The sequence below is a fragment of the Seriola dumerili genome, unplaced genomic scaffold, assembly GCF_002260705.1.
Source record: "Seriola dumerili isolate Sdu_G_001 unplaced genomic scaffold, Sdu_1.0 BDQW01002174.1, whole genome shotgun sequence".
In the NCBI taxonomy this organism is placed as follows: Eukaryota; Metazoa; Chordata; class Actinopteri; order Carangiformes; family Carangidae; genus Seriola; species Seriola dumerili.
The window spans coordinates 553,297-580,326 of NW_019176429.1; the positions used below are offsets into that span (position 1 = coordinate 553,297).

Below are 27,030 nucleotides of genomic sequence, written 5' to 3' on the forward strand. Positions count from 1 at the left end.
TCATTAACACAGAAATATCCTCATTGTAGTAAGTACCTTTACCTTTGAGTACTCAGTGTTTATAATTTCTTGATCTATTTATACACTACCCCTTCAGGGGCTCTCAGTAAACTTAGGGGACAGACACCTTAAATACAGAGTACGAGAGTAAGGGAAGGAAACACACGGATCTAAATATGAAAGGCACTACTAGTTTTCCTGATGCATTATGGGATACTATGAGTCCACAATACAGGTAATAATTCTCACTATACATTCAGACAGCACTACAAAATGGCAAACTCGCTATATAGTGGACATATAGGGATTAGTGAGTAATTTCGGACACAGCCTATGTTTCCTATGGCTGATATGGCGGCCATCTTGAAATTTTGAAATTTCAAGTGGCTAATGGGATTTTCCAGAGAGATAAACATAGCAATTTTGGCGCTTGTATGAAGATGATTGAAATTATCTGCTGCACTAAGAGAGGAACCCTTTGACTGCGCCACCTCTCACACTGACACAGGGTTCATGGGGTTTGTTTGTACGCCAGGGGGCGCCACCGACGTACACGATACCATTTATATCTCTGCGTGAAATGGGAGCAGATATAGCATGTCTTCAACGGTCTTCAAGAAAGACCCATTAACTACCAACGTCAGTGAGACTGACGTGGTCATGTCAGAAAATTCCTGTCTATAAAGAAGCACATCTTGAAAACCAACACAATAACACAGGCAACAATACACCTGACTGTGTTTGGATGCATTTAGATGCAGTTACTGGTCGTAAAGTTTCTACCAAAAGCTGTGTAATTAAACAGAGCTGTAAAGCAGTGCTGACTGAACTGGGAGTCAGAGTCATATTTGCTATTTGCAGCAGGGAGGTGACCAGCAGAAGCGGCAGCTGCAGCTCACTGGAGAATAGCTCCTCTATATGAACGCCCTTCAGACCGACTAGCCTGTGAATCACATTTTCCACCTACAACACTGTTAGACTGGGCCCCTCCGAAGGAACACATGCTGCCCAACTTTTTCTTCCTCACCGACATCACTGAAACGAGTCGACGTGCCGCTGAGCAAGTCAGCCTGGAGCTACAACACAAGATCAATACAATCGATTGATCGGGAACTTTTGTTTTGAACCTGAAGACTTCCCACACTTTTTTTGTCTTTCTGATGGGAGATCATAAGCGCGCATCGGAATAATGGCCTATTCATTACCATGTCACTTTTAATCAATCAACACCAATGGAGCCGTTAAAATTAACAGAAGCAGCGTTGATCTGCTGTGATCGATGGTAGTTATTGATAAATGGTTGTTGATCATCGCGGAGTGAGAATCGATCAGCATGGATCTCCAGGTGATTGTGTGGCTCTTCTACTGCTTTCTGCTGCCCACCGCGCTGTTAACAGGTAACAACTCACACTTTTATATGTAAAATCAACTGTAACGATCAACATGTGTCACAACAAAGTTTCACGTTTGCCACCGTCTACGTTGACACGAGCTCTGAAACTCGACACGCACTGGGTGGTAACTGGTAAAGCAGCTGGAGGGAAAGCTGTAAAAACCTTACAGCACCAGCTTTAAACAGTTTTCCAGTGTTTCTGTGGCGTCTGCTTTCTGATATGAAGATGGTCTGCAGGATTTCTTAACTACACGTTTAGTTTTAAACTCAAATCTCAGCCCTGTTTGGAAAAGGTGTTGGTATCTGCTCCTGTGGTGTAACGCTGATGAGGTATGCGACAGTGCAGAGAGAGAGAGAGAGGCTGTGGAAAGAAATGAAATGAAACTGATCAGTAATCAATGATTTGGGGTTGGTTTTGTTAGCCGAATGAAAGTGTGACTCCAAACTTATTTAACAGGTGATCTATTTATTTTCTAACAAGTAAGCGCGTTAGCTGGGGAGCAAAGAAATCCTAAACTGACCGATATTTGAGTGAGGTTTGGTACGGATAAAGAGAATGTGAAACTTTACAAGTTACTTGTGAAAATGGGGGCACTGTGACCTGTCATCCTGCCAGTCTTCTTCTGTGGTGTTGTCAGCCACATCAAAATCACTAGTCAAGTCAACAACAAGATCAGTTCCACCATGCGTTTGTCTTGCCCCCCTTTGATATCTGACTGTAGCATTCCTAGTTGAATTTGTATGATGACTCCTGTAATGACTGTATTCATGAGGTAGACTTAAAGGTGCAGTCACACTGAGAACATGTCAGTAACTGACCTTGTGTGATGTTTGTTTGTTCTGAAATGAAATCCAAGAACATTTCCAGTTAAGTGGTCAATATATCATACAAATATACAATGTTTAAAAAAAAAAAAAAAAAAAAATCTTGTGACTAAATGTATTTTCTGGCCCAGCCATATTCCCCATCTGTAATTTGTAAAAGAAGTCACAGAGGCGGCCCACATTAGCCCTCAGCGCCTGATAAACCATAATACCACGTTAAATATGTTAAACTGAAAATGATGCAGTATATTTGTAGATAGCATGGTAGCCTCTATTCAAGTAGATCGTTTGCCTATAAATCAGCTACCTATCACTTGGTAGTGTGATTCCTCTGTCCTGTAGCCCCACCCCTGATTCTAATGCTGGGTTACCTCCTGTCTTGAAGAGATGTTTGTTGTGGATTCACTTGACACTTGCTAGTTTTACTCAGCAGCTTTCTCTAAAACTAGATGAGCAAGCGGGCAGTGGTAGAAGAAGAGTGATATGAAGCTGCTATAGCGAGCAGTCCTCCCCCTCTGCTTGTCTGTTCTGCTGCCAGATGTTTCTCTCTGGTCTGTTTTTACAGTTTTTACAGTTAAAAATGTGGACATTTCCGAGGACAACTCCAGCCGGGGACAGGCCACCAAAAAACGGGAACGTCTGGTCACCTTATTCTATAAATGATCAGGCCAGTCTGTCAGGAAAACACTTTCTGGGCTGCAGGGATTGTGCTACAGGTGGCCACTGGGACAGCCTGGCACTAAGACCTGCTCTGCCACAGCTTTATAGACTGGTTTCCTCTCCACAGCAGTTTTGTCCATGCTGCTCTGTGGCAAAAAAATCAGATTTTATAATAATAATAATAATAATAATAATAATGAAGTTTATTTATAAAGCACTTATCAAAATCTGAGATTACAAAGTGCTTCACAAGGATAAAATAACAAATCAAACAACAAACACGTGAACAGACTCAAGATGAAAAATACAATAAAAATAGAAAGACAAATTAACAATGTAAAAATATGTTAAATGTTTAGAATAGATTATTCAAAAGCTTTGTGACAGAAATGTGTTTTTAGAAGAAGATTCTGATTTTGTGAGTCTAAGTTCATCAGGCAGGTTGTTACAGAGCTGTGGTGTTTCTGACAGCAGAAGCTCCGCCCCCTTTAGTCTCACATCTTGACATAGGACAAGTCCCTGTCTGACCTATGACTGGTTAATATGGGGCTAGTTGTGGAAATGTTTCTGTGGAAGAAAAGATGATTACTCCTCTGTAGTGTAACCTTTCCTCCTCTGTTATAAAGACAGACAAAAATTAAGTGGTGGTTATTTCACACAGTTCTTGCTAAAAATGCAGTGCCTGCTCTGGCTGTGGGTGAGTGATTATTGTGGTGTTGAGCAATTCAATTCACTTCCACTGAAAATTAATTGCTCTATGTCATTCTCAATGTGGAAGCTATTTCATCAGCACTGTGTTCGGTCAATTTTGAATGCACTGACTGCTGTGTGTAGTTGTATGAACCACCTTCAGGGATCCAGTGGAAATATAAGTAATTTAGCACCTTTAGCTAACATGCAACATGAAATATATTTCAGTACAAACAAGGTGAAGTGAGCAAATGCTTCTGCTGCAAACGCTTCTTATATCTGGTGTGTAACTTAATAGCACTGCAGGATCCTGTGGAAATGATACATTTATTTTCTAGTGATTTGACTGGTCAGTTTGACTTCCACTGAGCTGCCGGGAGCAGGAGAGCTGTGCAGCACCGCAGCGTAGGTTACACTGTTGTACAGGCAAGCACAAAGCTAACTGCCTATCTACTAATCTCACTCTCTGATACAGGCCAAAACCTCGTAAATCAGACAGTCACACACACACACACACACACACACACACACACACACACACACACACACACACACACATAGAGCACAGTTTTCATTAAAAACACAGGCAATTTAAGCTGTTCTGGTTTTGGGTTTATCTCTACACCAATTTATGAAAAATCTTTTTCAATATGACCCAATAATTCTGTAGGCGGCATGTGGGTGTGGGAGAGAGAGAGGGAGAGAGAGAGAGAGAGAATGAGAGTGTGTGTGTGTCTCCTGACAGGATGTCACTAGCCAGAACTTGCAGTGTTTCTGTCAAGAGTTCACATGAGTTTCTACTGAGTCAAAGGAAGTGAAAGATGCCAGTAAGATATTGCCACACACACGCACACACACACACGCACACACACACACACACACATGCACACACACACACACACACACACACGCACACACACACACACACACACACACACACACACACACACACACACACATAACCGGCTGCAAGCTGGTGAAGTAGTCCTATAAAGTTAATAAATAAAAATTCAAAGTAAGTAGTCCCATAATGCACTGCAGTTTTGGATTTGATCATAGACTAAATAAAGATGGCCGTAGCCTCTGTGACGTCACCCACAGGTTTCTGAAGAGCAATATTTGTGTGAGTTATATAAACAGGTGTCATGAAGGAGGAAAATAGCTACAGAGACCAAAACTGTTCTTGTACCAGGCTGTAAACATGTTTATTTCTGCTGTAAAGTTGGACATTTAACATGGGAGTATATGGAGACAGACTCTAGTGGCCATTAGAAGAATTGTAGCTTTTGGTTCTTCATCGTTGGCTTAATTTTTCGGCCTGGAGGTTGATACTTGGATTAGTGTAAAGACTTTTTTAAACTAGTGTTCATGATACTCTGTCTTACAGTTCATAAACCTGAATATTACACTTGAATGAGATTACATGAGGCAAATCCATTCATCTATTTTCTATACCTGCTCATCCCATTGTGTTTTGCGGCTGGAATGTATCCCAGCATGCTTTTGCATATGTTTCACTCCCTAAAGCGCGTACCCATCAGTGGTTGTGTCACCTTACCTGCTTTGCATGTGACCAGATAACTGTGACCCAGCTGAAAGTCTCATCTACCAGACTTCTAAAGGTATGACAACAGCATCATCACGTAGGGCATATTCTTCAAAGTGGTGAATGAGTGGATGAACAAAAGACAACTCATCCAAATGTTTGTCATATGGGAGGTGGCACAGTGAGCTTGGGAGACATTGAGGTGGTTTTGGCCCAGGGCCATAGATTTAGTTTCAGAAGTGACAGGGACACAGGGAAGTCAGAGGAGCTTTAGTAGTTAGTTTCATAGGTATCAGTAAATATGGTCACATCTCTCCTTCCTCAGTTACATTGTTGAATAATGACCAGAAGCGTATTTGCTGAACATTATGATGTCACAGTGAAGTTGATCTTTGACCTTTTGGATATAAAATGTCATCACTTAGTTTTATCTTTATAGCCAATTGAATTAAATTGTGTCATAGTTAGTGAAAGAATTTTCGAGTTATGACCAAAAACATGTTTTGTGAGATCACAGTGTGACAGAAGTAATGACAGAAATTCCCCTTCCCCTCACTCTAACCTAATCTAAACCTAATCCAAACTTCGTCATCTTCAAACAGGCCTTTGAAGTTGTGACGACTGGTCTTTTCATAAGGACTGTTACTCAAACTGGTCCTAGATAGATGTAATACACACACACACACACACACACACACACACACACACACACACACACGTGCACAAACACACACATACACCCACACACACACACACACACACACACACACACACACACACACACACACACACACACACACACATGTTCAGTAGGGCTGATGTCTGGTTGTGTGACTGCATGTGTTGCTTCTTTAATGGACTCACAGACAAGAGACAGAGACATGCTTCAAATACTTCCTCAACTGGTCCTAGATAGATGTAATACACACACACACACACACACACACACACACACACACACACACTGCATGTGTTGCTTCTTTAATGGACTCACAGACAGGAGACAGAGACATGCTTCAAATACTTCCTCAACATTAGACGATCTTTGTTGTCATGGTTACATGACAACGTTGTTAACTTGGTCATGGATAATAGAAACAACATAAACAGCTACTTTCACATGGGAATGGAACAGCGCTCTCCTGTGTCATATTCATCCATCCACCACAACCTCCTCCTGACGTGGACTTTGTCTCTCTTTATACTACGTCACCGCACTTTTCTCCTTGCTCCGGTCATCATTACTACAACCACTAGATGTTGCCTAGCAACAAAACGTAACCATGGGTCATAATAACCTGCTGCACAGACGACCTATTGGCTCGTTTTTTTACAGGAGGACAGTCTCAATGTTAGCTAGCTCATAGCGCACCCTTTCACTTCCAGTGTTAGCTTGTAGTTTCATTGCCAATATAAAATGTCACATATAATCTAATGTTAGCAAACACTGGCATTCAGTCATGAGCAGTGAGACAATAGTAGAGTAGCTGAAGAAATACGTTTTGACACCAACATAGAGTTTATACCCTACCCAGCCCTATAGTGACTGACTGACTGACTGAGTGATCATATCTCCACCACTGGTCAGCCAAATGCCACGAGAGAGGAAATATTGTACTTTCTACTCCACTACATTTATTTGACAGCTTCAGTTTAACAAGCAAGACACTGTAAATACTGTAACACTTGAGTTCACTGCACTGCACTGGCTTCCCTCTCGCCCCGGACAAAAAATTGACCCTGCCCGATTGTCATTGTATAATTGGCGCTCTGGATGTCCTGGATTGGTGTTGGTGTTGACAACGTTGCTGAAACAGATGTGGTCTCACCCAAAGATCAGTCCACATTAAATCCTGTATGTTACAACACAACTTTGCAAAGCTTGTAGAGCAGCCTAGTTAAAATGTACACAAGCTTCAGGGTAATGTGAGTGTATGAATATCTTCACTTATAGTAAAGAGGTGATGTGTTAGAGCCTCAGAAGAGTGGTCCCGACTACTTCCACTCAGTGAGCTTTATAGAGACACACTGTGGTCTGTAGTTTGTGTTTCAGGTGAGAGAGAGTTGTTATCTGGATCCCTCATATCAAATATCAAATGAAAAACAGAAACTATGTGGTCCGAGAGAGTGTTATGATTTGCGTGTTGTGTATGAGTGTTGCTAAGCCAGTGAGTCAGAGCCATTCCACAGCAGAGCAGCTTAACAAGACTTCATTGCTCTGTGAGAAATACTCAGAGTGTGTGTGATCTGTGGGCTCGTGGGAGGGAGGAGGAGGGCAGAGTGCAGACTGCTCAGGCTGAGGGCAGGGCAGGGATCTGATCAGAAGCACAGTTTGGGGTTTTATCTCCACACCATCGGTAGAATTAGCAGCAGCTCTTCTCACTGTACTTCCTCATAATGTTTAACTGGACAAGCTTTTCTCCACTTTGCAGAGCTAAGTCAGATTTTCCAAAGTGCTGGCTTCTTTCCCTCCTCAGTTTTTTGGTATAAAGATGCTGCTGCATGTTTGAGCCAGCATGCTGAGAGTGTGGCATGTTTGGAGAGTTCAGAGCCAGGACAGGCATCTGCTCCAAGGCTCTGACTGGCCCATCTGTAATGGAGCATTTACTCATGGAATATCTGACCACAAAAGTGACTTTCTGGAAAACGTAGATGTCACTTAGACACGAACCAGGACAAAAGTTATTTAATTATCCTCCACCAGGAGATGTGGAGAAGTGAACAGTTATCACGGGTGAGCAGGTTTCGCTCAGTAATTGTTTAGTATATTGTAAGATCAAATCAAGACATCTGTAGTGAACACAAACATCCTCTGGTAAAGAATGTCACTTATTGTACTGCGCTCCACTTCCACATTCCCACAAAATATAATATAAGTGGATAGGCGTCCTGTTTCACTTATCAGACAGAAGTAGTATTATTAACTTACTGCTGTGCTTTTGATGTGAAGCAAGTTTTAACATGTTTTTATCTTCCTGGCTTATACTTTGACTGTTCAGTGTTTGCAAAGTTTATGTGGGTCGTCCCTCTCTCAGCTGTTTTGGCTACTGATATCATGAACTTCATTACAGTAGACCTGTAAAACAAGACTCAGTCAAAACCTAGTATATGTCTGGACTGCCTATGGTCAAATCCTGATTTTACAGGAGACAGATTATCGTTCTTATTCAGTCTCTCACACAGAGCACAGCCTCCGTCTGGATCCACAATAGTTTAATCTTTATTTACTTCAGCTCCAGAACGTAACAGACTTTTATTAGAGGTAGGTCTTTATGTCTGACTCCCTCTGTTTGATATGTAGAGTTGGTCATAGTCGTTAGTACGAAGCCTCGTTACTGATGACTTCTCTCTCTCCCTCCCTCTCTCCTGCTCTCTCTGCTCGCTGTGTCTTATGTTTAGTTATTCCTCTGCCTCCTTTAGTAATAATGATACATGGAATCAATGTAGTTTATTTGCTGTAATGGAGGCCAGGCTCAGTGTATTGGAAGTGCTCCTCCTCTTCCCTGCAGTTGCTGAGCAGTCAGCTGGGAAACCAGAGCAGCTCGATAGACTGTGGCTTGTCAGTCAGTCAGTCAGTCAGTCAGTCCAGATTATGGGACTGGCCCTGCTGTTGCAGTCCAAACCAAAACTGAAATGAATGAGTTGTTAGACAAACATAATACATAGTGGCATGACAGTCTCAACTCAAGGCTCACTTACTTGCTTGTTCATTGATCATTCAACCATATTACATGAGCCTCATCAGCAGATTGAATTTATTTCTCTCAGCTACCATGGAATGGTAGATGTGCATGACCATGTGATATAGAACAGGACCAAACACCAATGCTGTAGGAAGCATGATGGGTAGCAACAGAGCAGCAGTACATGTCAACTCACGCTACAGATTATTAGTGATCAAGGAGACGATAACTGATGTTTGGAACCGATATACCAACGCAAAACGACACTGCGACACTCAGTCTTTGGACACCCGCAGAGGGGTAAATTATTTTGTCCACCCCATTTATATAAATGGATCTAGGCTACATAACAGAAACACCTCTGTATAATGCAAAACAGTTCTAAATACTGCATCCTCCACAATGATCCTACAGTTGATTCTACAACTGTCTAAAACTCCTGCAGGACCGTTGTATTAGACTACATCAGTTTTAGCTAGATGTTCCTAATAAACTGACAACTGAATATATATTAGTAATTATCAGTTGTATGCATGCCTTGCAGTTAATTCCTATCACACACTGCCGTGCAAAGTGTGTGATGGTAATGAACTTGTTGCTTTCAGTGCTGTTCTCACCTGGAAATGGGCATATACACCTACATATACACCTACATATACACCTACATATACACCTGGCAGCATGAAGATGTTCTGTAATTTAATAGCTTTATCATATATTATTATTATCTCCATATAACATGTTTTCCCCTTCCTGCTGTACATTTAAACTTACGCTACTTTTGCTCCAGCACTCAGAGCTCTCTGCTCCTTTTAGCGACTTTCTTGCTAATTCCACACATTTTTACCCTCTGTTCAGATTTCATAGTTACTCTAGCTTAGCAGTTAGCAATTGCTTCTCTCTCTCCCTCTCTCTCTCTCTTGCTCAGTGTGTCTTGGATCAACAGATGAACTTGATCATCTTGCTCGCTAACTGGAGCTGCTCTAGTCTCTGCCGATCTGTGTACGCACTAGCCTTTAGTGTTGATAGGCTATTACTCGTGGCGTGTGACCAGTGATGGTGCCGTGTGGGTGGGATGTTGCTCAGTTGAGATCACAGAGTGGTGACTACAGACGGGGAGAGGCTGCTGCATCAGAGTCAAAGCACATTGTTAAAATTCATTTAGTCCAATAATCATAAAAATGCTGAACATCAGATCTGACCAGATCTTGACCAGTCTGAGCGTCAGTCGACCTCGAGTTCCCATTCTGTCTGCCACACACAACACATCTTTCTCCTGTGATGATGATGCACCATGTGATCAAATCTCAGACCCACTCAGGTGTCAGACATTAGACCCTACCTGGCCTGATCAGACTGAAGAGAATATAGTGAGTTCAGGTTAGTTACCTGTAAAGACCACCCTCTCATTCACTCTCTCTAACTCAGAGGTAAGGGATGGTGTGTGTGTGAGTGTGTGTGTGTATGTGTGTGAGTGTGTGTGTGTGTGTGTGTGTGTGTGTGTGTGTGTGTGTGTTGTAGTGGGGATATCTATCATGTAGATTAACCTTCTGTTCATTGTATCTTGACGTTGATGACCAGAGTTCATCAGTCCGGTGCATCACGGCCTCTTTTGTCAGGTTTTATTCTTTAAATGCAGTGTGGTCACATCAGTTACTGAATGATGTTCCCATTTACAACATGACACACAGTAGAATTGTGACTGAGGTCGTGCTGGTTTATAGACAAGGCTTCACCAAACTTTTTTATTTGTATCATTTCTTTCTGTCACACCAGCTGCCACTGGCTGCAGGTTTGTGGTTTGTGTAACTAACACTAGAACAACTACAATATGATTTTCTCCATTTGGTGAGTCATTGATGTCATGTCTATTAATTATGAAGCCTCTGTTCTACACTTCAACCAGTCTTTTAGCAGCTGTAGAGACCGTACTTTGTGCTGGTTGTTCATGCTTATACCATTAAAATACATTTACAACCCATACGCAAATGTAATACATGTACATATATTGAATTTCCATATATGAAATATATGTACTTATAAAATAAAAACATGTGAAAATTATATATGGAACTTATTAGAAACAATATGGAACAATATATATGTTTATGTATGTATGCTTATATTGTAGACATATGCATAAATATATATCCATCCCAAAGCCTGTCAATACATGTTGATATTACATAAGCCTACAGTAGGTTTCACAAGTCTGACACCACTTTCCCAGAATGGGAAAATAGACATGCTTAACATTAATGAGAAATGAATAAAAACAACAACAATGTAAATTTTTTATATGTATCTTGTTTTAATAAACTTGCATATATGAATTAAATAAATATCATATATGGTTGCAACATGTTTTACCAAATAAAATGTAAAGACATTTTAGATATATGTAGATATACAAATGTTACTATGGGTATTTCATGTATGTTATAAACATGTATCTTCATATATCCAGAGAATGTTTATACGTAATAATAATGATATATCCCCTTATAGGTGATAGACTATATATGGCAACATCACTTGACATAGGGACACATACTGTATGTCATAGATTACATTTCTGTATGGGAATGTAAATGACATTAACATTTATCAAAAATAAACACCTGTGCAATATAAGACATTCCAGTGTCCCTGAAAATAATACTGTAGCTGTAGTGTCTGGTGTTAACAGAACAGCTCATGGGTTTGGTGAGCGTCCTCCATCAGCCTGCTGTCCGTGAACATATCAGCTCCTTTAGTGACAGCTGGCTGCAAACCTCCATGTTTTTCCTTCCACGTTACATTCGGCATACTTTTCATTTGCTTTCGCAGCTGCTGTCAGATTTCTGATCACTGCCAATGAGCTGAGGCTCCTGTAATCATCATGTACATGTGTGGTGTGTTTGTTTTCACTGTCATGGAAGCCGAGGGGCCGCGGCGGGAACCCTGCAGCTAGCTCAGTGTTAACATGTACACACAGGGGACCAATGATTTTAACATCAACTACCCATAAATTACCTTCAGCACCAGCACAACACATTGTGTAATTAGAATCTCTCTCTCTCTCTCTCTCTCTGTGTGTGTGTGTGTGTGTGTGTGTGTGTGTGTGTGTGTGTGTGTGTGTGTGTGTGAGAGAGAGATAGAGAGAGAAAGAGAAAGGGAGAATGAGTGAAAATTATTAATGTCTGTTTTGCCATTTTCTTTCCACAAAAACAGGAAAGCACACACACACACACGCGCGCACACACACACACACACACACACAGAGAGAGAGAGAAAGAGAGAGAGAGAGAGAGAATGTTCCATTCCAAAAAAGCGGAGTTGGACAGCACCTTCATCACATGTAGCTTCACTGCTCTCCTGTTGGTTTTTCCAGTCGATGTGAAGTGTGGAATAAAACACACACACACAGGTCTGTCTGCATCATAAGTGAATGTAAAGTTGCTGCGTTCAGGAGAGAGAGCAGAAGATATGCTTGTTGTTACTTTGCCAGCCGTGGCTCAGAGCACACCTCAGCGTGCCTGGGCACTGCCCTGGAGATGTTCAGCATAGAAGGAAAAGGACAAGAGGAATGTAAAACCCACATTTTCCAGCCAGTTCACTGCGTATCGTGGTTTCATCTCTTTAAGCCTAATCTTCTCAGCAGGATCCAGCGAGCCAAATTTGAGAGATTTTAAGAGCTGAGTTTAAGGGCAGACTGGGTTTAGCCTTCTGCAGCTAGAGGCTTGTAAAGCTTAACACCACACAAAACACACGGCCCTGAACACGGCACCATCGGACATCCTGAACCTCAGGCAGACAATGAGGTGGGGTAGGGTCCAAAACAATTTCAATTATTTCAATATGAGATTTTTCTTTTTTTGGATCCCCATTCGGGGTGTGCATATATAATACAAAACAATGTGAATTAAAATCAAAGACAAAAAAGGGAACAAGAAAATAAAAGCAAATACAAACAACAGTAAAATTACTAATAATGATAATGACAGCATGACAAGTTCCATGTGTTATCTAAAGTAAAGTAAAACATTAGATACAGCTCAAAAAACAATAACACAAAAAACAGCATATACAGTAGCTGAAGAATAAAATGAGGTTAAAAAAAGAAAAAATAACCAACCAATTCCTCATTAATGTTCATATAGTCAGATATTATGAAGTAAAACAATGTGTAGAGGGGCTGGTGTTCTGTGCCATTAGATATTTCTTTAAACTTTTTTGTTTAAAAACACTTTTACTTATAATACTTACAATACTTTACTTACAAATATCGGATGGCAAACCGAAAAGAAATGTAGTGCACTGCCTTGCTTTAGTTTTTGAGACTGGAAGTCATATGGACATTGAAATAATTTTTTGGTCACTGCTGCTCTGTGACGCACTCTCTTCACCATGATAGAACAATCATGGTCCAATCACCAGAAACAGTACTGAGAGAAACAGGCACCTCACGAGCAGTGAGACAGAACGCTTCTGCTCTCTGATTACAGAGGAGGAACTGGCACACCACACACACACACACACACACACACACACACACACACACACACACACACACACACACACACACACACACACACACACAAACACACGCAATATTTCCAGTCTCCATAAAGCCTAAATATACAGTAGATGTTGGTCATGACAGTGTTTCAGTGAGGTACAGCAGGACAGTGGAATGTGCTGTATAAAGCGCTCTGTCAGCTTCATGTTATAGACTGTACCAATGTAGAGAACAAAGTCAAACACAGCGAATCTGAATGCAGCATGACTTTGATCTAAGCGTGGTTGTAAAGCACGGTTACCATGGTTACCGTTAGGGGTGTAACGGTAAATTTCGGCAGATACCTCTGGTTTGAATTCACGGTTCTGTATGTTTAAGGTGCAATGAAGAAAAAAAGGACATGAAAAACATTAATTTGTAAGGTGTAAACGTTTCATTGGCAAACTGGCCATAATTTCAAATTGGATGACTTGTTTCTTGAACACAAGAAATGCACATTTCTTTAAAAAGAAAAGTCATCTAGGTATTATAGATAAATGTTTTTTTTTTCAGAAAGATTAATGTATGCACATGCAGAGAGACAGGAAAGTCAGGGGGAGACAGAGAGAGAGAGAGAGAGAGAGAGAGAGAGAGGGGAGACAGGGCCGCAGATCGGTTTCAAACCCGGGCCACTGTGATCAGGACTAAGCCTTTGTGGTATGCACAAAGTATGTGTGAAGTCTTCAGTAATGACTAAAAAGTGTTTTGTGAGGTCACACTGACTTGACCTTTGACCTTTGACCACCAAAAATCGAATTAGTTCATCCTTGAGTCCTAGTGAATGTTTGTACTGAATTTGAAGACGTTACTGAGATATCGTGTCCATGAGAACGGGACGGACAACCCGAAAACAATATGCCTCCAGCTCTGACTGTCGCCAGCACAGGGGCATTAAAAAGGTTGATGAGGGTTGAAGGACAAACAAACATGGCAGGAGGAGACACAAGGGAAACAGGGAGAACAGAGGAACAAAAGGGACTCACAGACAGAGCTGTGACAAAATTCCATTTATCAGCAAGCTCCTGCATCACACATGTAACAGGTATTTACAAATAAAAACAAAGTTTTAATGTCAGGCTTTGTGTGGACCCTCCCCATGCTAGGTTCCTGCTAACTTAGTTCACTTGTTCCACTCATTATAATGGACATGCATTGTTCAGATGTTCTAACTGTGTTTTCTTACTGGTGTGTGTATGTGTGTGTGTTTGTGTGTGTAATAGATAAGTAGCTGTAAACACAGTGGGTGATAACGTGTCTAATTCTGAGTGTGTGGCTGACATCTGTTCCAGTCTCAGGCTCTGATCAGACCTGATGTCTGTGCTCAGATAAATTCACCTGTCACACCTGAAACCTTGTCAGTACAGAGAGAGAGAGTTAGCATTACCACAACCGCTAACACTGTGTCAGCCACTGCAAGTTACAAGCTAACAAACAACATAAACAAATAAAAGATGCTAACTATGCTAACCGTTCTGAAAAGATGCTTTCTGAGTATATGGGTCTCATATACTCAGACCTCATATACTGGTTCTGAGTATATGAGCTTCAGACCCAGTTTTTTTTCTTTTTATGTGTGAAAACCTTGTGAAACTAAATATTAATCTTTGAGAGGGTTTTCCCTCTTTTTTTTATAGGAGTTTAAAACTTGTCTGGGGACAAACTTTAGCCACACAGAAGTAACAAAACAAAGTTATTGCAGTTGAACTATTGAAAATGAATAAGAACTGTAACACAGATGAATTTACACAACACAAGACTGACTGAATCAGTAAAATTCATTCATCACAGCTTTGAATTCACAACGTAATTAAATCATTTTCCCGGTCTCATTCCCTTTGTTAGTCACTTTCATGGAAGACCAGCATGTATTCGTGATATTTTCCCCTGATGGCAGAGGGACACCTGCGAGTTAGTTACTTTGTTGATAATCTCATGAGAATCTGTTTGTCTTAGTGTATAAACACATCCCTGAGCTACAGGATGTGTTTCTTTGTTTAACTTTATGAGTCCAGAAATCGATTTACAGGACAGGCACATGCACAATAAAGATAAGAACAATAAAGAAGTGGAGACATTCTGAGACATAATCCAAACATAATAAACCCAACACCACACACTGCACAGCTCTGTCCTGCAGTCATTCTAGAGTGCAAATATTCAATATGAGGAAACAATGTTTGTATAAATACAAATAAATAATATCTGTAAGAAATGTGTGTGACCCCCCTCTGTAAAAATCCTCTGCTATGATTCATATTTTGTTAAACATGGTTGTCACACATAAAAAAATGAAGAAAACTCAAAAACTGGGTCTGAAGCTCATCTCCTCTTACTTCATGATTGAGAAATGTGGATCAGGCCTTTAGCCCCGCCCACCACCTGCTTGCTCCAGGTGGACAGGTGAAAGAGCAGAGAGTATCAAGATGGTTAGAGGAGGAAACATCAGAGAGACTCAGCCACATGTTTGAGCCTCAGTCAGACCCAGACTCAGATGAGGAGTCTGAGACCAGAACCAGAGACTAGCAGACGGATCAGAACAGTTAGCATAGTTAGCATCTTTTATTTGTTGGCAGGATTGGTTCCTGAGGTTTGTGATGTATGAAACCCTGGCTGTCTGAATCTGTGTTTATGAGACTGTCATTGGTTCACTGCAGTTCAAGGTGGAAACACTCAGTCATGGTGTTGATGATCATTTCACTCATCATATGTCTTGTATTATATAAAAATATATAATAATATATAAAACCCTCATATGGATGTTAACAAGGTTAAACACTGGATTTTCATCAGAGGGATCTTTAATATGACTTAGCCTCTTGTGCTCTGACTTGATACAAGCAGCAAACATCATTTAAATGTACACCAGTTAAAAAATTGAATAAGCTCTGACACTGTCCCCTCCTCTTTTTCATCTGGAATCAATCAAGAATAATTGTGCATTCAAATTGGTGGAAAAAGGTCAGATTCAGGTTTGTGCAGCTCCGGACACTGAATCAAGCACTTCCTTTTCAACAGAGTGAATGTGCTGAGAGAGAGAGAGAGACAGAGATCTGTGCGGTGAAGTGTTGCAACATCTCCTGCCACAATGTGCCACTGAAGAGAAAAACTAACGGAACCATGATGGCTGTTCCGTCAGAGGAAAACTCAGCACCTGAATATTAGACATGCAGAGGAGACATGGGCAGAGAGGGCAGAGTGCTGTGGAGAGATAGGTGCTGTTGAACAGTGTTATCATGTCTGTCCATAGACATCATTCTGGGTGTGTTTGATGATTAACTGGGCGGCAGGGTGGAGCTCCTTAAGACTCTGCTTCTTCTGTATGTGGGGACTGATATTGTAGTTCAGGACAATAATGTGCTGCTCTGAGAATCATAGTTGCATAAAATACAGAGTTATACAAACGTTATTAATAAATAAATATATAGACAGCAACTGTGATCTAAATGTCAGTGTGCATCAGAGTGTGATGTGAGTAGAGTAGCAGATTATAAAAGAAATGATAAGAAACAACTACATTTCACTCATTTTTTTTTTTGCTGAATTTTGGAACATTTGCTTTCTTTTTCCAAATGAAACACATTTCCATCTCATGTCCACACTACAGCCACAGTGTGTGATGAGGCCGGGAACCAGAGCTCTCAGGTGCAGGAAACTGTATCTGCCTTCAAGATCCAGTATGGGCCTGGCCCTCTGTGCACTGCTGGACCTGCTATCAGCAGTTGTAGGTTTACATGAATAAAGTTGTAATATTACAAGAAAATGTAAAAATGTAACATTTCAAGAGAGAAATTATTTTTAGGAATATTACATCAACCAATCAAACAGGTGAAAGGACAGTCAGTGGCAGCCTGAGCTGCTTCTGGCAGCTGCTGTTTGTCTAACAAGAGAACAGACTCACATTCTTCACAATCTTTTTAATGTCCTGATGATGATGATGATGATGATGATGATGATGATGATGATGATGATGATGATGATGATGAGCCAAAAGATAAAGTATCTCCTTATAAGTGAAACCTAAAGTAGAACTTCACAGGATGCTTCAAGTTCCTCATTTTAAAGCTTCTGATGTTTCCTCTCTAAAACACACAACCTACAATTACAACTGTATTGTCATAATATTATGCTTTTTTTTTTTCTTTTTTTAAAAAATCTTTTTATATTTTGACTTCATTCTCAAAATTTTGGATTTTTTTGTCCTCAGTGTGACCCTTACACTCTGTCGTGGGATAAACATGATCAGAAATAAAACATTTTATTTCTGTTTTAATGATAATTTTGCTGATTAATAATGATTTACATATGTCATGGTTAATAAAGACACTGATAACACTTGACTGACAGTTGATTCACTTTAGGTTTCGTGAGTAGTGTCTTAGGATGTGTCGGTCAGTCCAGTCTGATCTGGTCCATTGCAGAGACTCTCAAAAACCTTGATGTGAAGTTAGCCGTGACTATCTGTGCTCCTCACTGTGGGCTAGAAATCTACAGGTGCTTGAGACAGCAACAGCAGCTTTCCCTGCTGGCCTCCAGTATTTATGGATACTACAGCAACCCCATACTGTGGTAAATACAACTGGAACCATCTCTCATATTCTCCTCGTTGTTTTGTTGTTGCAGAACAGGATTGTGTCGTCTCTTGAGTTATAACATTTAGTTGTTTCTTGAATACACAGAGGGATGATATCATTGTCCAGTAATCAGTTGAGATCGTCTCAAAGTGATTCACTCCCCGCCTGCTGGAGAACAATGGGCTGTGTGCGCCTCATGACTGTGACGTAGCTCACAGGCTACGACATATACAGTATAAATGGACAAGGTAACCTGGCAGTTTACCACCAACATTTCATGTGACTAACTGCGTGAGTCACACACTGTATGGAAGACAGGAAATGCTTTCGTCCTTTCAGGGCCAACTCTGTTCACAGGGTTTACAGGGGTTTCCCTGGATTATCTAATGATGAGCCGAGTCTGAGCCTGCAGCAGCACAACGACAACATAATGAGCTGAACAACAGAGCCTAAAATACAAACACCCTGCCATTAAAGCATCACCTCACCCCAATTCAGAATCATACAAATCAGAGTTTTGTCTCTTTCTGGTTAGTTTGGGTTTTATTTGTCTTCTGTCTCCATCCGTTAGAGTTGAGGTGAATGTTGTTTGATTAGTGGAGCTCAATGCAATGCAAAAAGAGCATCAGCATCAGCGAGTATGTGATGGTCTGCTAGGGTCTGTGTGATGTAAATTTCACCATCAGAGGGTGTACGTGAGGCTCTGTGTGGATGTCCATGTACCATCTGATTTGTTGTGTCCACTACACTACAGCTGTCCAGCTGTCCAGCTGTCCAGTCTAACTGAGGTCTAACCCTCTGGTTGCTCTGGCACTCGAGCTAAATTAAAGATGTTGTCTGATTGAAAACTTTTCTGATGTTGTAATGGAGCAGTATGAGTACATGTGGTTTAAAGGGGCACTCCACTGATTTCACTTTTCAAGATCAAGTTACTTGTCATCAGTCCTGTCATCAGGTTATTATGACATCATAGTTAGGTTTTGTTGCTAGGTGACATCTAGTGGTGGTAGTAATGATGACAGGAGCAAAGGGAAAAGTGCGGTGACGTAGTATAAAGAGAGACAAAGTCCACGTCAGGAGGAGGTTGTGGTGGATGGATGAATATGACACAGGAGAGCGCTGTTCCATTCCCATGTGAAACCAGCTGTTTATGTTATTTCTGTTATCCATGACTGTTCAACAAAGCTAACCACATTGCTATTATTGTAACCATGACAACAAAGATCGTCGAATTTTGAGGAAGTACTTATTTTAACCCATCTTTTCCTAAACCTAACGAAGCCATGGCCGTTATTATAGTAACCATGACAACCGAAGTCCAGTACGTCTGCCACCGTAGAGGTGCTATTTCAGGAGACACCCCTATGGGTCGCATCAGAGGGTTGTTCAGGTTATTATTGCAAGGGAATCACATCGTGTGTGTTTAAAACAGGAAGTTATGCAATATGTTTAATAACCACTTCACAGTCTGACTCTTCCCCTGGTTTTCTTCCATAACAATAAGTTTAATTATTTACTATTGGACATAGAAAGCTTTCACCTCAGATATTACCAGGAGTTGAGGGGGAAAGAAAGAATAAAGAGCGCGTTAGATACAATAAAACAATACAAGTTACATTCTCAGTCATTCACTCTGTAAAATCAACTAAAATCTGACCCTATAGGTTTAATGTACTCTGTCCACCTGTTCCAGATCAAGTCAAATGTTTCTTTTTGGACCTTGAGGGAAAATGACAGCCTTTCTATAATATAGATTTCAATTGTTATTCCTACCCATTCATCAAATTTGTAACAGAAAAACCCAACTTACAAACTGGGTGTATATTATTTGCAATAATTTGCTTTAATGTTTAGAAATTGAAAAGCTAATTGGAATAAAACTAAATTTGGACATTTTTGTGCAGAAAGATTCAATTGATTTGAAGTAAATGTGAGTGGTTGTTTAGTATTCATGCTGATAGCTACATGGAAGGTTTGTCTTTCTTTTTCTTTTTCCCATGGTCACTCATTGTTTTATTGACATCCACTCAATATAAACATGCTGTATACACCCCAGATTTCCCCAGAACCGGCCAATTAAATCAGATGTTTAGTTTATGTGGCAAGTTGGAAAAGCTTTGCCAAGATTTGAATAGGTGGAGCTATATATACGCAGGCTGAGAGGAAGCCATGCTGAAGGACAGCAGTGGGAAAGAAAAGGCCCTCAGCAGTGAACAGATGATCAGGAAGTGTTGAAGTCAAGATTTGATTAGAACTTTGATAGCGGTAGAGATACGATTGAATGGTTGAACCTGAGTGATTTATTGCATTAAATCTTATGACTTTAAGGAGCAGGAAACAAGTGAAACAAAGAGAAAGGGATGTGTCAGTGACATCAGGCCAGGACCAGGAACAGGAACCGTGGATCTGAGTCAAGCTGCAGCAGCTGTGGAGTCCTGGAGTTTTAGTTGTGGTTTTTCAGGGCTGGGTATGTTTGGTCAGTGTTGTCCTACTGATTACACCAGAACAACCTTTGGCTTTAATAAATGACTTCATCAAAAGACTTACAGTCCGGTGGAAACTCAACAATACCCCCTCTGTGTCTATTGTGTGTAAACGTTTCTGTTCGTTTCATTGCCGTCAGCACTTAACGACGCAAACTCAGTGTCAGTGTTGTGGTGAAAGAAAGAGAGACAGACCTAAAGAGCTGAACAGATGAACAGTGAAAAGACTGCCAGGTAGGAGACACGGTGTGTGCAGCCTGCCTTGGGTTTGGTCTAATTCGTCCAGACAGGAAAGGAAGACAGTAGGTTTCATGCTTTAGCAACTGGAGGAAATAACAAAGTGCTTAGGTGTTTGATTCTTTGTTTGCGCCTCAGTTATTGTGTGAGTCATATCACAGAGACAGAGTGTCTACTGCTTCATCATACTTTAATGTAGAAACATGGTTGGAACTTTAAACAGGTCACAAGACTTGAGACTTGTGTTGGGTGAAATCTGTATTTCTCTATCATGGTTTTCACAAAACCAAGGTTCACATTTTGTGTCATTTTTAGACCGTTTCAGATTTTATAATGGGTGTGTATTGCACATAATGTTCAGAGCTAGAGTGATGACATCACACGCACTCTAACTGCCATAGCTGAAAATTTTCCTAAAAAAAAAAAAGACCTGACAACCTCTTTTAAGTCCAACAATTTCCAACCTTCATAGTTAATTTATATATAAAAACATAGAGAAATTTATCCTCCAGCATTGGTCTCATTATGATAACTTTAATGTTTGTTGATGAAATCCCCCCTAAGTACAGAGAGTGATGTCCAAAGCTCCCATAGACGCCCATGTTAAACTGAGCTCTGAAGTTAAAAAACAGTTGAGGGGAGTTTTTAAACTGTGATAAAACCTCATCTGTAAACTGTAAGTACACATAAAATATATCATTGTCTTTATTGAAGTGTTGGGACGAGTCAGAGGAGCTTACTGGAGGCTCTGCTGTATAAAAGCTGAAGCAATTTATACTACCACACACATTGATAGACACACTCCATCCCCACCACGTGGATACACTTTCAAAATAAGAGTCTAAACCAGGTCAGAGGAGCTAATTAAAGGCTCTGTGGTGGAAAAGTGAAGTAGTTTCTACCAACACACACACACACACACAAACACATACAGTAGTATCACCAGCAATGCTTCAGATGCTCCTACATGAATGCCGCCATCACATCTGGCTACGATCCAGTGTTCCCTCACATCTGTTTGCACAAATACCCAGCAGCATCTGACAGCTGATCCATATGAACCAAGCAGCAGGCATGTTCAAAATTTATCCAGGAATTTTTTTGTTAATTATCTTATTAAATCTATAAGCTCAAGGGCAACGCTGCTGTCAATCATATTTACACAGCTACACCATGGAGGCCTACACAATGTATAAGATTTTGAGGGCACATATGGGCAGATTTGATTCTGCCTGTATGTGTGTGTGTGTGTGTGTGTGTGTGTGTGTGTGTGTGTGTATGTGCTTGCATGTGTGTATTTTCACATGTGAAGCCTTGTAGTTGTATTTTTGCATGTGAGCTGATGTGCAGTGTAAATGAACTGTAGTTGTAGTAGAGGACTGAGGGCCAGACGGCAGCCTGTGCAGTAAACCTCTCACCTTCATGCTCAAACTGAGCAGGCTGAGATAAATCTAAATCTTAACTCTAGGTGAGTCAGTAATTATCACTGCGTGTGTTTAACAGGAGGAAATAAGCCTTCACATTTTCTTTATTTCAAGGTCTTAATGTTGGCAGATCGTCTTAATTCCTTCAAGCCAGCAGAACCTCATAAAATCCCTCTTACACTGTACATGCAGGAGAAAGACAGCTGTGGAGCTTTTCTCTGCATCAGCCCGTCCAACCTCGTCTCCCAGACATGATGGTTTTCTGTTAATGTACTGAGGAAATGTTGTTTATATATGTTATTTATGTATTTGAACAGTAAAATGTTCACAGACAACTAGAAAGATGAGTCAATGAATTGATTTGCTGATGGACAGATCACTGTTCAAGTCTGTTGTCATGGTTCCAGCTTCTGAAATCTGAGGATTTGCGCTGTCGCCTCACAGCGAGAGGGTTTCTGGGTTGGAACCTCGGGCCTGGGGAGTTTGCATGTTCTCCCTGTGTCTGGGTGGGTTCTCTCCGGGTTCTCCGGCTTCCTCCCAAAGTCCAAAGACATGCACATTAGTTTTATTGGTTTGAACTTTCAACTCATTATAAACGTCGAGTTAAAGAATCATTGAAACACCGTGAAGGGTTTGACAGAATAGTGGATCTCCAGTGGATAGTAATGCATTTCCTAAATTCCAATAGTCCAGGATCAATATATTTGTTACAGCAAAATTTGGCATTTTGAGAAAAATAAATGTAGGTATAGTGATACTGTACATATGTGTGGAAATGGAATCTTTTAATGTAACTTTTACAGTGAGTGTTTCAGGCACATTTTACTCTTCACTGTAGCTTAATGCACAAACTGCAACAAGAAGCATCTTCTTAGGTTTAGGCCTCTTTTTCCTGAACAAGTGCGGCCAGCTGCACCTGGCTCTGCTGCGGTGTAATCAGTGATCTTACATTATAGATGTGCGTGTTAGAGATTGTGACAATCATAGCCAATCACATTTACTACTTTTCATCACCTTTAAACACAGGGTTAGGGTTTGGCCTGACAGTTGAGACAGATCAAGTCTCTTTTAAGTTGAATTCTAGACCTCAACATAAGAAAACACATGTAAACAGACAAATTCAGAAAACATCTTCATCAAGCTTCACCAGCTTTCTGAATTTGAAATTTCAGCCACAGTATAATTCACTTTCGAATTCATTTCAGACATGTTGAATATCTATCTGTCATCATGTTTCCTGTGCACAGTAGTGTGCTGTTTTATTTGTCATGTCATCATTGTCGTAGCTGTTACAGTGGAAGTTGAATTGAAGATGTGGTCGAATGGTAAATTCAGTCTGGATTTATCTGCTTTAGATAAAATAATGCTGAAAATCAGATAATGAAATGAACTGAATATGTGTCTTCATATTGCAACATCCACAAATGAATTAGGATTTCAAAAGTAACACTCTCAGTCAGTTGTCTCTATTGCATCATGTTGGTCGACCTGTGCTCTCAACATTTGGAGCGCCGCAAAGTGATGTAAGACTTTTCATGCGACCATGGGAACTGTTGTGATGATGTGCACATGAGCACAGAGGTTCTCTGTGATTACTTTGCAGCACTTTGGTGTTGTAACCAGCGGATCTGCTGTGTGTAGTTGTGGTTTGATGTGAGAATGACACGTGAAAAGATAAATGAAGAACATGAAGTTGTGATTTTCAGGAAGTTTAAATGTGTGAGATTTCACTGAACTCGATGATAGATATTGAGCAGTGGACCCTCCAGACCCTCTGCCACGCCTTCCCTCCCACTGGGGGCCACAGCAGGAAATAACCTCGGTGTGCCGCAGGAAAACAGCAGTTCGCTGGTGTGTCAGCACAAAAAACAGAGAACCTTAAGTCTATTTTCTTCCATGTTATGCATGAAACTGCCATGGCTGTGTGTTGTTCTCTGACCTATAACCAGTGTTGTGCCTGTACTGAAGCTGCTGTTTGCTTTGTGCTGCCTGTGCAGACACAGTGTTAAACAGAACATAACCACCGTCAGGTATTACAGGAGAGAATCAGCACGAGACGAGATGTTCATAATAAGAAAAGAGACACAAGGTTCTTCACTGTTTTTTTTTTTTTTTTAATTTTTTTATAGAGGGTTCACTTTATTTTAAAAACATTAGCATTATTATGCAACTTATTACACAATACCCCCCCCTCCCAAAAAAAGAAAAACAAAAACCCCCACATACTCCTATTCTCTCTCCCTTGTGTTTGGTACCAAAATCAACATAAAGCATGCGTCATTTTAAAACCTGCCTCTGTCCACTTCAGGGGTTTACCACTATTCTGATAAGTATCTTATCCTGAGTTCTCCTCCTGCAGAAGCTCTCCTACATCTCCATTTTCTACAGAAAAGCTTTAAATGGTTTCCAGATTTCCTCTAAAGCATCCAATTTGTTTTTCAAGGTAAATGTTATACTCTCCGTGGACTTACATCGCACAGTGTCCTTGATCCAAGCACCAGTTGTTGGTGTGACAGTTTTCTTCCAGCTGAGTGATTAAGAAATGTGTATTTTTGGTTCTCAGAGTGAGGTTCGATGGATACAAGTGTAGCAGTACCAACTTGGAGTCAAGTGTAATTTTCACAGGCAAAGTGATCATGACTGTATTGATCACCTCCCTCCAGAATTTCTCCCAAATACAATGCATGAACGTTATGTGAACTTCATAACATTTAAAGCATATGTCAGGTATATTACTATTATAGTTATTCAATTTGACAGTCTTGAATTATTCTCCACACAGTCTGAATAACTGACACAGACTCATTCACAAAGTCAACAAAACAACAGAATAGATCTTTTGTCAGTGTCTTCCACCACAAACAATATGATACAACAAATTTTTCCCTCTGATGAAAATCAACCTTGTTAACATCTCATTATGATGTTTTATACAATACAAGACATGAAGAGTGAAATAATCATCAACACCATGACTGAGTGTTTCCACCTTGAACTGCACTGAACCAATGACAATCTCATAAACACAGATTCAGACAGCCAGGGTTTCATATGCCACAAACCTCAGGAACCAATCCTGTCAACTTGTGGGGATGGGGGGCGGGGCTAAATACACCTGAAACCTTGTCAGTACAGAGAGCTGTTCTGATCCGTCTGCTAGTCTCTGGTTCTGGTCTCAGACTCCTCCTCTGAGTCTGGGTCTGACTGAGGCTCAAACATGTGGCTGAGTCTCTCTGATGTTTCCTCCTCTAACCATCTTGATGCTCTCTGCTCTTTCACCTGTCCACCTGGAGACAGCAGGGGGTGGGCGGGGCTCAAGGCCTGATCCACATTTCTCAATCAGGAAGTAAGAGGAGATGAGCTTCAGACCTAGTTTTGGATTTTTTTCTGGTTTGAATTAGGCAACTAGACTATTTGGTTACTATATATATGATTCTGGTCATAGGGAATAAGACGGAAGTTTTAGTTCCACATGAGTTCAGCATTTGTTTTCAGACTCAGACGTGTTGTACGGTAAGGGATCAGGAAATATTGGTATGTAAGGCAACATGTCATGTATGGAATCTGAATGTGTCCCTGAACCACCGCTGTTGTTTGATTTGATTGTTTCTGTTTTTGCAGCTTGTCTCTTTCGCTACAACATCCTGTCGCTGGTTTATTTCCTCTACCTGCTGCTCCTGCCGTGGTTCCTGTGTCCCAACAAACACACCATCAGAGGTAAGACGTCTGTCTATGTATATCCGATCTCGTATGGCAACTTTGACATGTTGTTAAAGTGACAAAGATCTAGAGATGACATGGTGGTGTAGACTGGCTGGTTGACGGGGTCTGATGGAGTTTCAGTGTGTGCTTTGGATGAGACATGGCGTCAGTATCATCCATGAATGTATCACCTGCTTGTCTGCAAGACTGAGCTGGACACTATCACAGGACGATCACACACACACACACACACACACACACACACACACACACACACACGCACACACACACATACACCTACACCTATAACAGGAACTTTTCCTAACAAGGAAAATCTTTGCTACTGTAAAACAGAAGCATGTAGTAATTGAAAATCCTGGTGCTCAGTCCCCTAAAATATCATATCATATCTAAGATATCATAAATGTAATGAGGGGACTCTGTTGTGTTCACACCTCTCACCTGTGTTGATATGAGTCCAGGTTTGTCCAAACGCTGTCTCTCACATTTTAATAAAACGTCCAACATTTTATGTTTTATATAACTTTTTTTTATTGAAAGGAATTCAGTGAAATGTATCTCTGGATTTCCTCACATGACACTAGCTCAGCAGTCAGTGTTCATGTATGTACAGGAGTGAAAATAACTTCTTCTCTGCCTGTCTGCATGGCAGCTGTGAGGGTCTGTGACATCAGCTGTAGGACCTACAGCCCCGTCAAAGCACATTAGACATCATGCTTCCACAGTCAGACAACAATGGGTGGATTGTTCCTTCCTTACACGGTAGTGGGTATAAAGTTTTTCACCCTTCAAACGCAGAGACCAAGATCTGATCTTTTTAAGTCCTAAGTTTACACTGATCAAGCTGATGTCTGCTAACAGGGTTTGTGAGCTGTGAGTTCTCGCTCCATCGCACACTGCTTATAGTAAACTCTGCCTCATCTTAGCTACGCAAATGTGAACATGTTCGGTCTGTGCCTTTTGGTCACACACACTCTTATTCTTGTGTAATTTTTCACTTTTCACAGTTGAATTGTTCTGTATTAACACACATTTTTGCATCATGCGACCTAGAGAGGCAGCAGTGTTGACTGTGTTCACAGTGTCTCTTCTGCTTTACTTTGTCTAATCTGAATCATACATTCTCTCAATCTGTGTTTTAAATTTATTTTAAATTTAATTGATAGTTTAACCTAAAAATAAAAATCTCTTTCACCCAAGGAGAGGTCAATATACTTAGAGATTTTTACAAACTTTGATGGCACACTGATCAGGT

General features: G+C 40.7%; 1 protein-coding gene across 1 annotated transcript in view; it reads left to right on the forward strand.

Moving 5' to 3' along the window:
* Positions 1 to 940: 940 nt before the first annotated feature.
* Positions 941 to 27,030, forward strand: part of piezo1 (piezo type mechanosensitive ion channel component 1) — a 94,546-nt gene continuing 68,456 nt past the window's right edge. The window contains exons 1-2 of the mRNA XM_022769029.1: positions 941 to 1,397; positions 25,674 to 25,769. Of these exons, the coding sequence (XP_022624750.1) occupies positions 1,334 to 1,397; positions 25,674 to 25,769 (160 nt within the window). The 5' untranslated portion in view covers positions 941 to 1,333. The remainder of the gene's footprint in view (positions 1,398 to 25,673; positions 25,770 to 27,030) is intronic.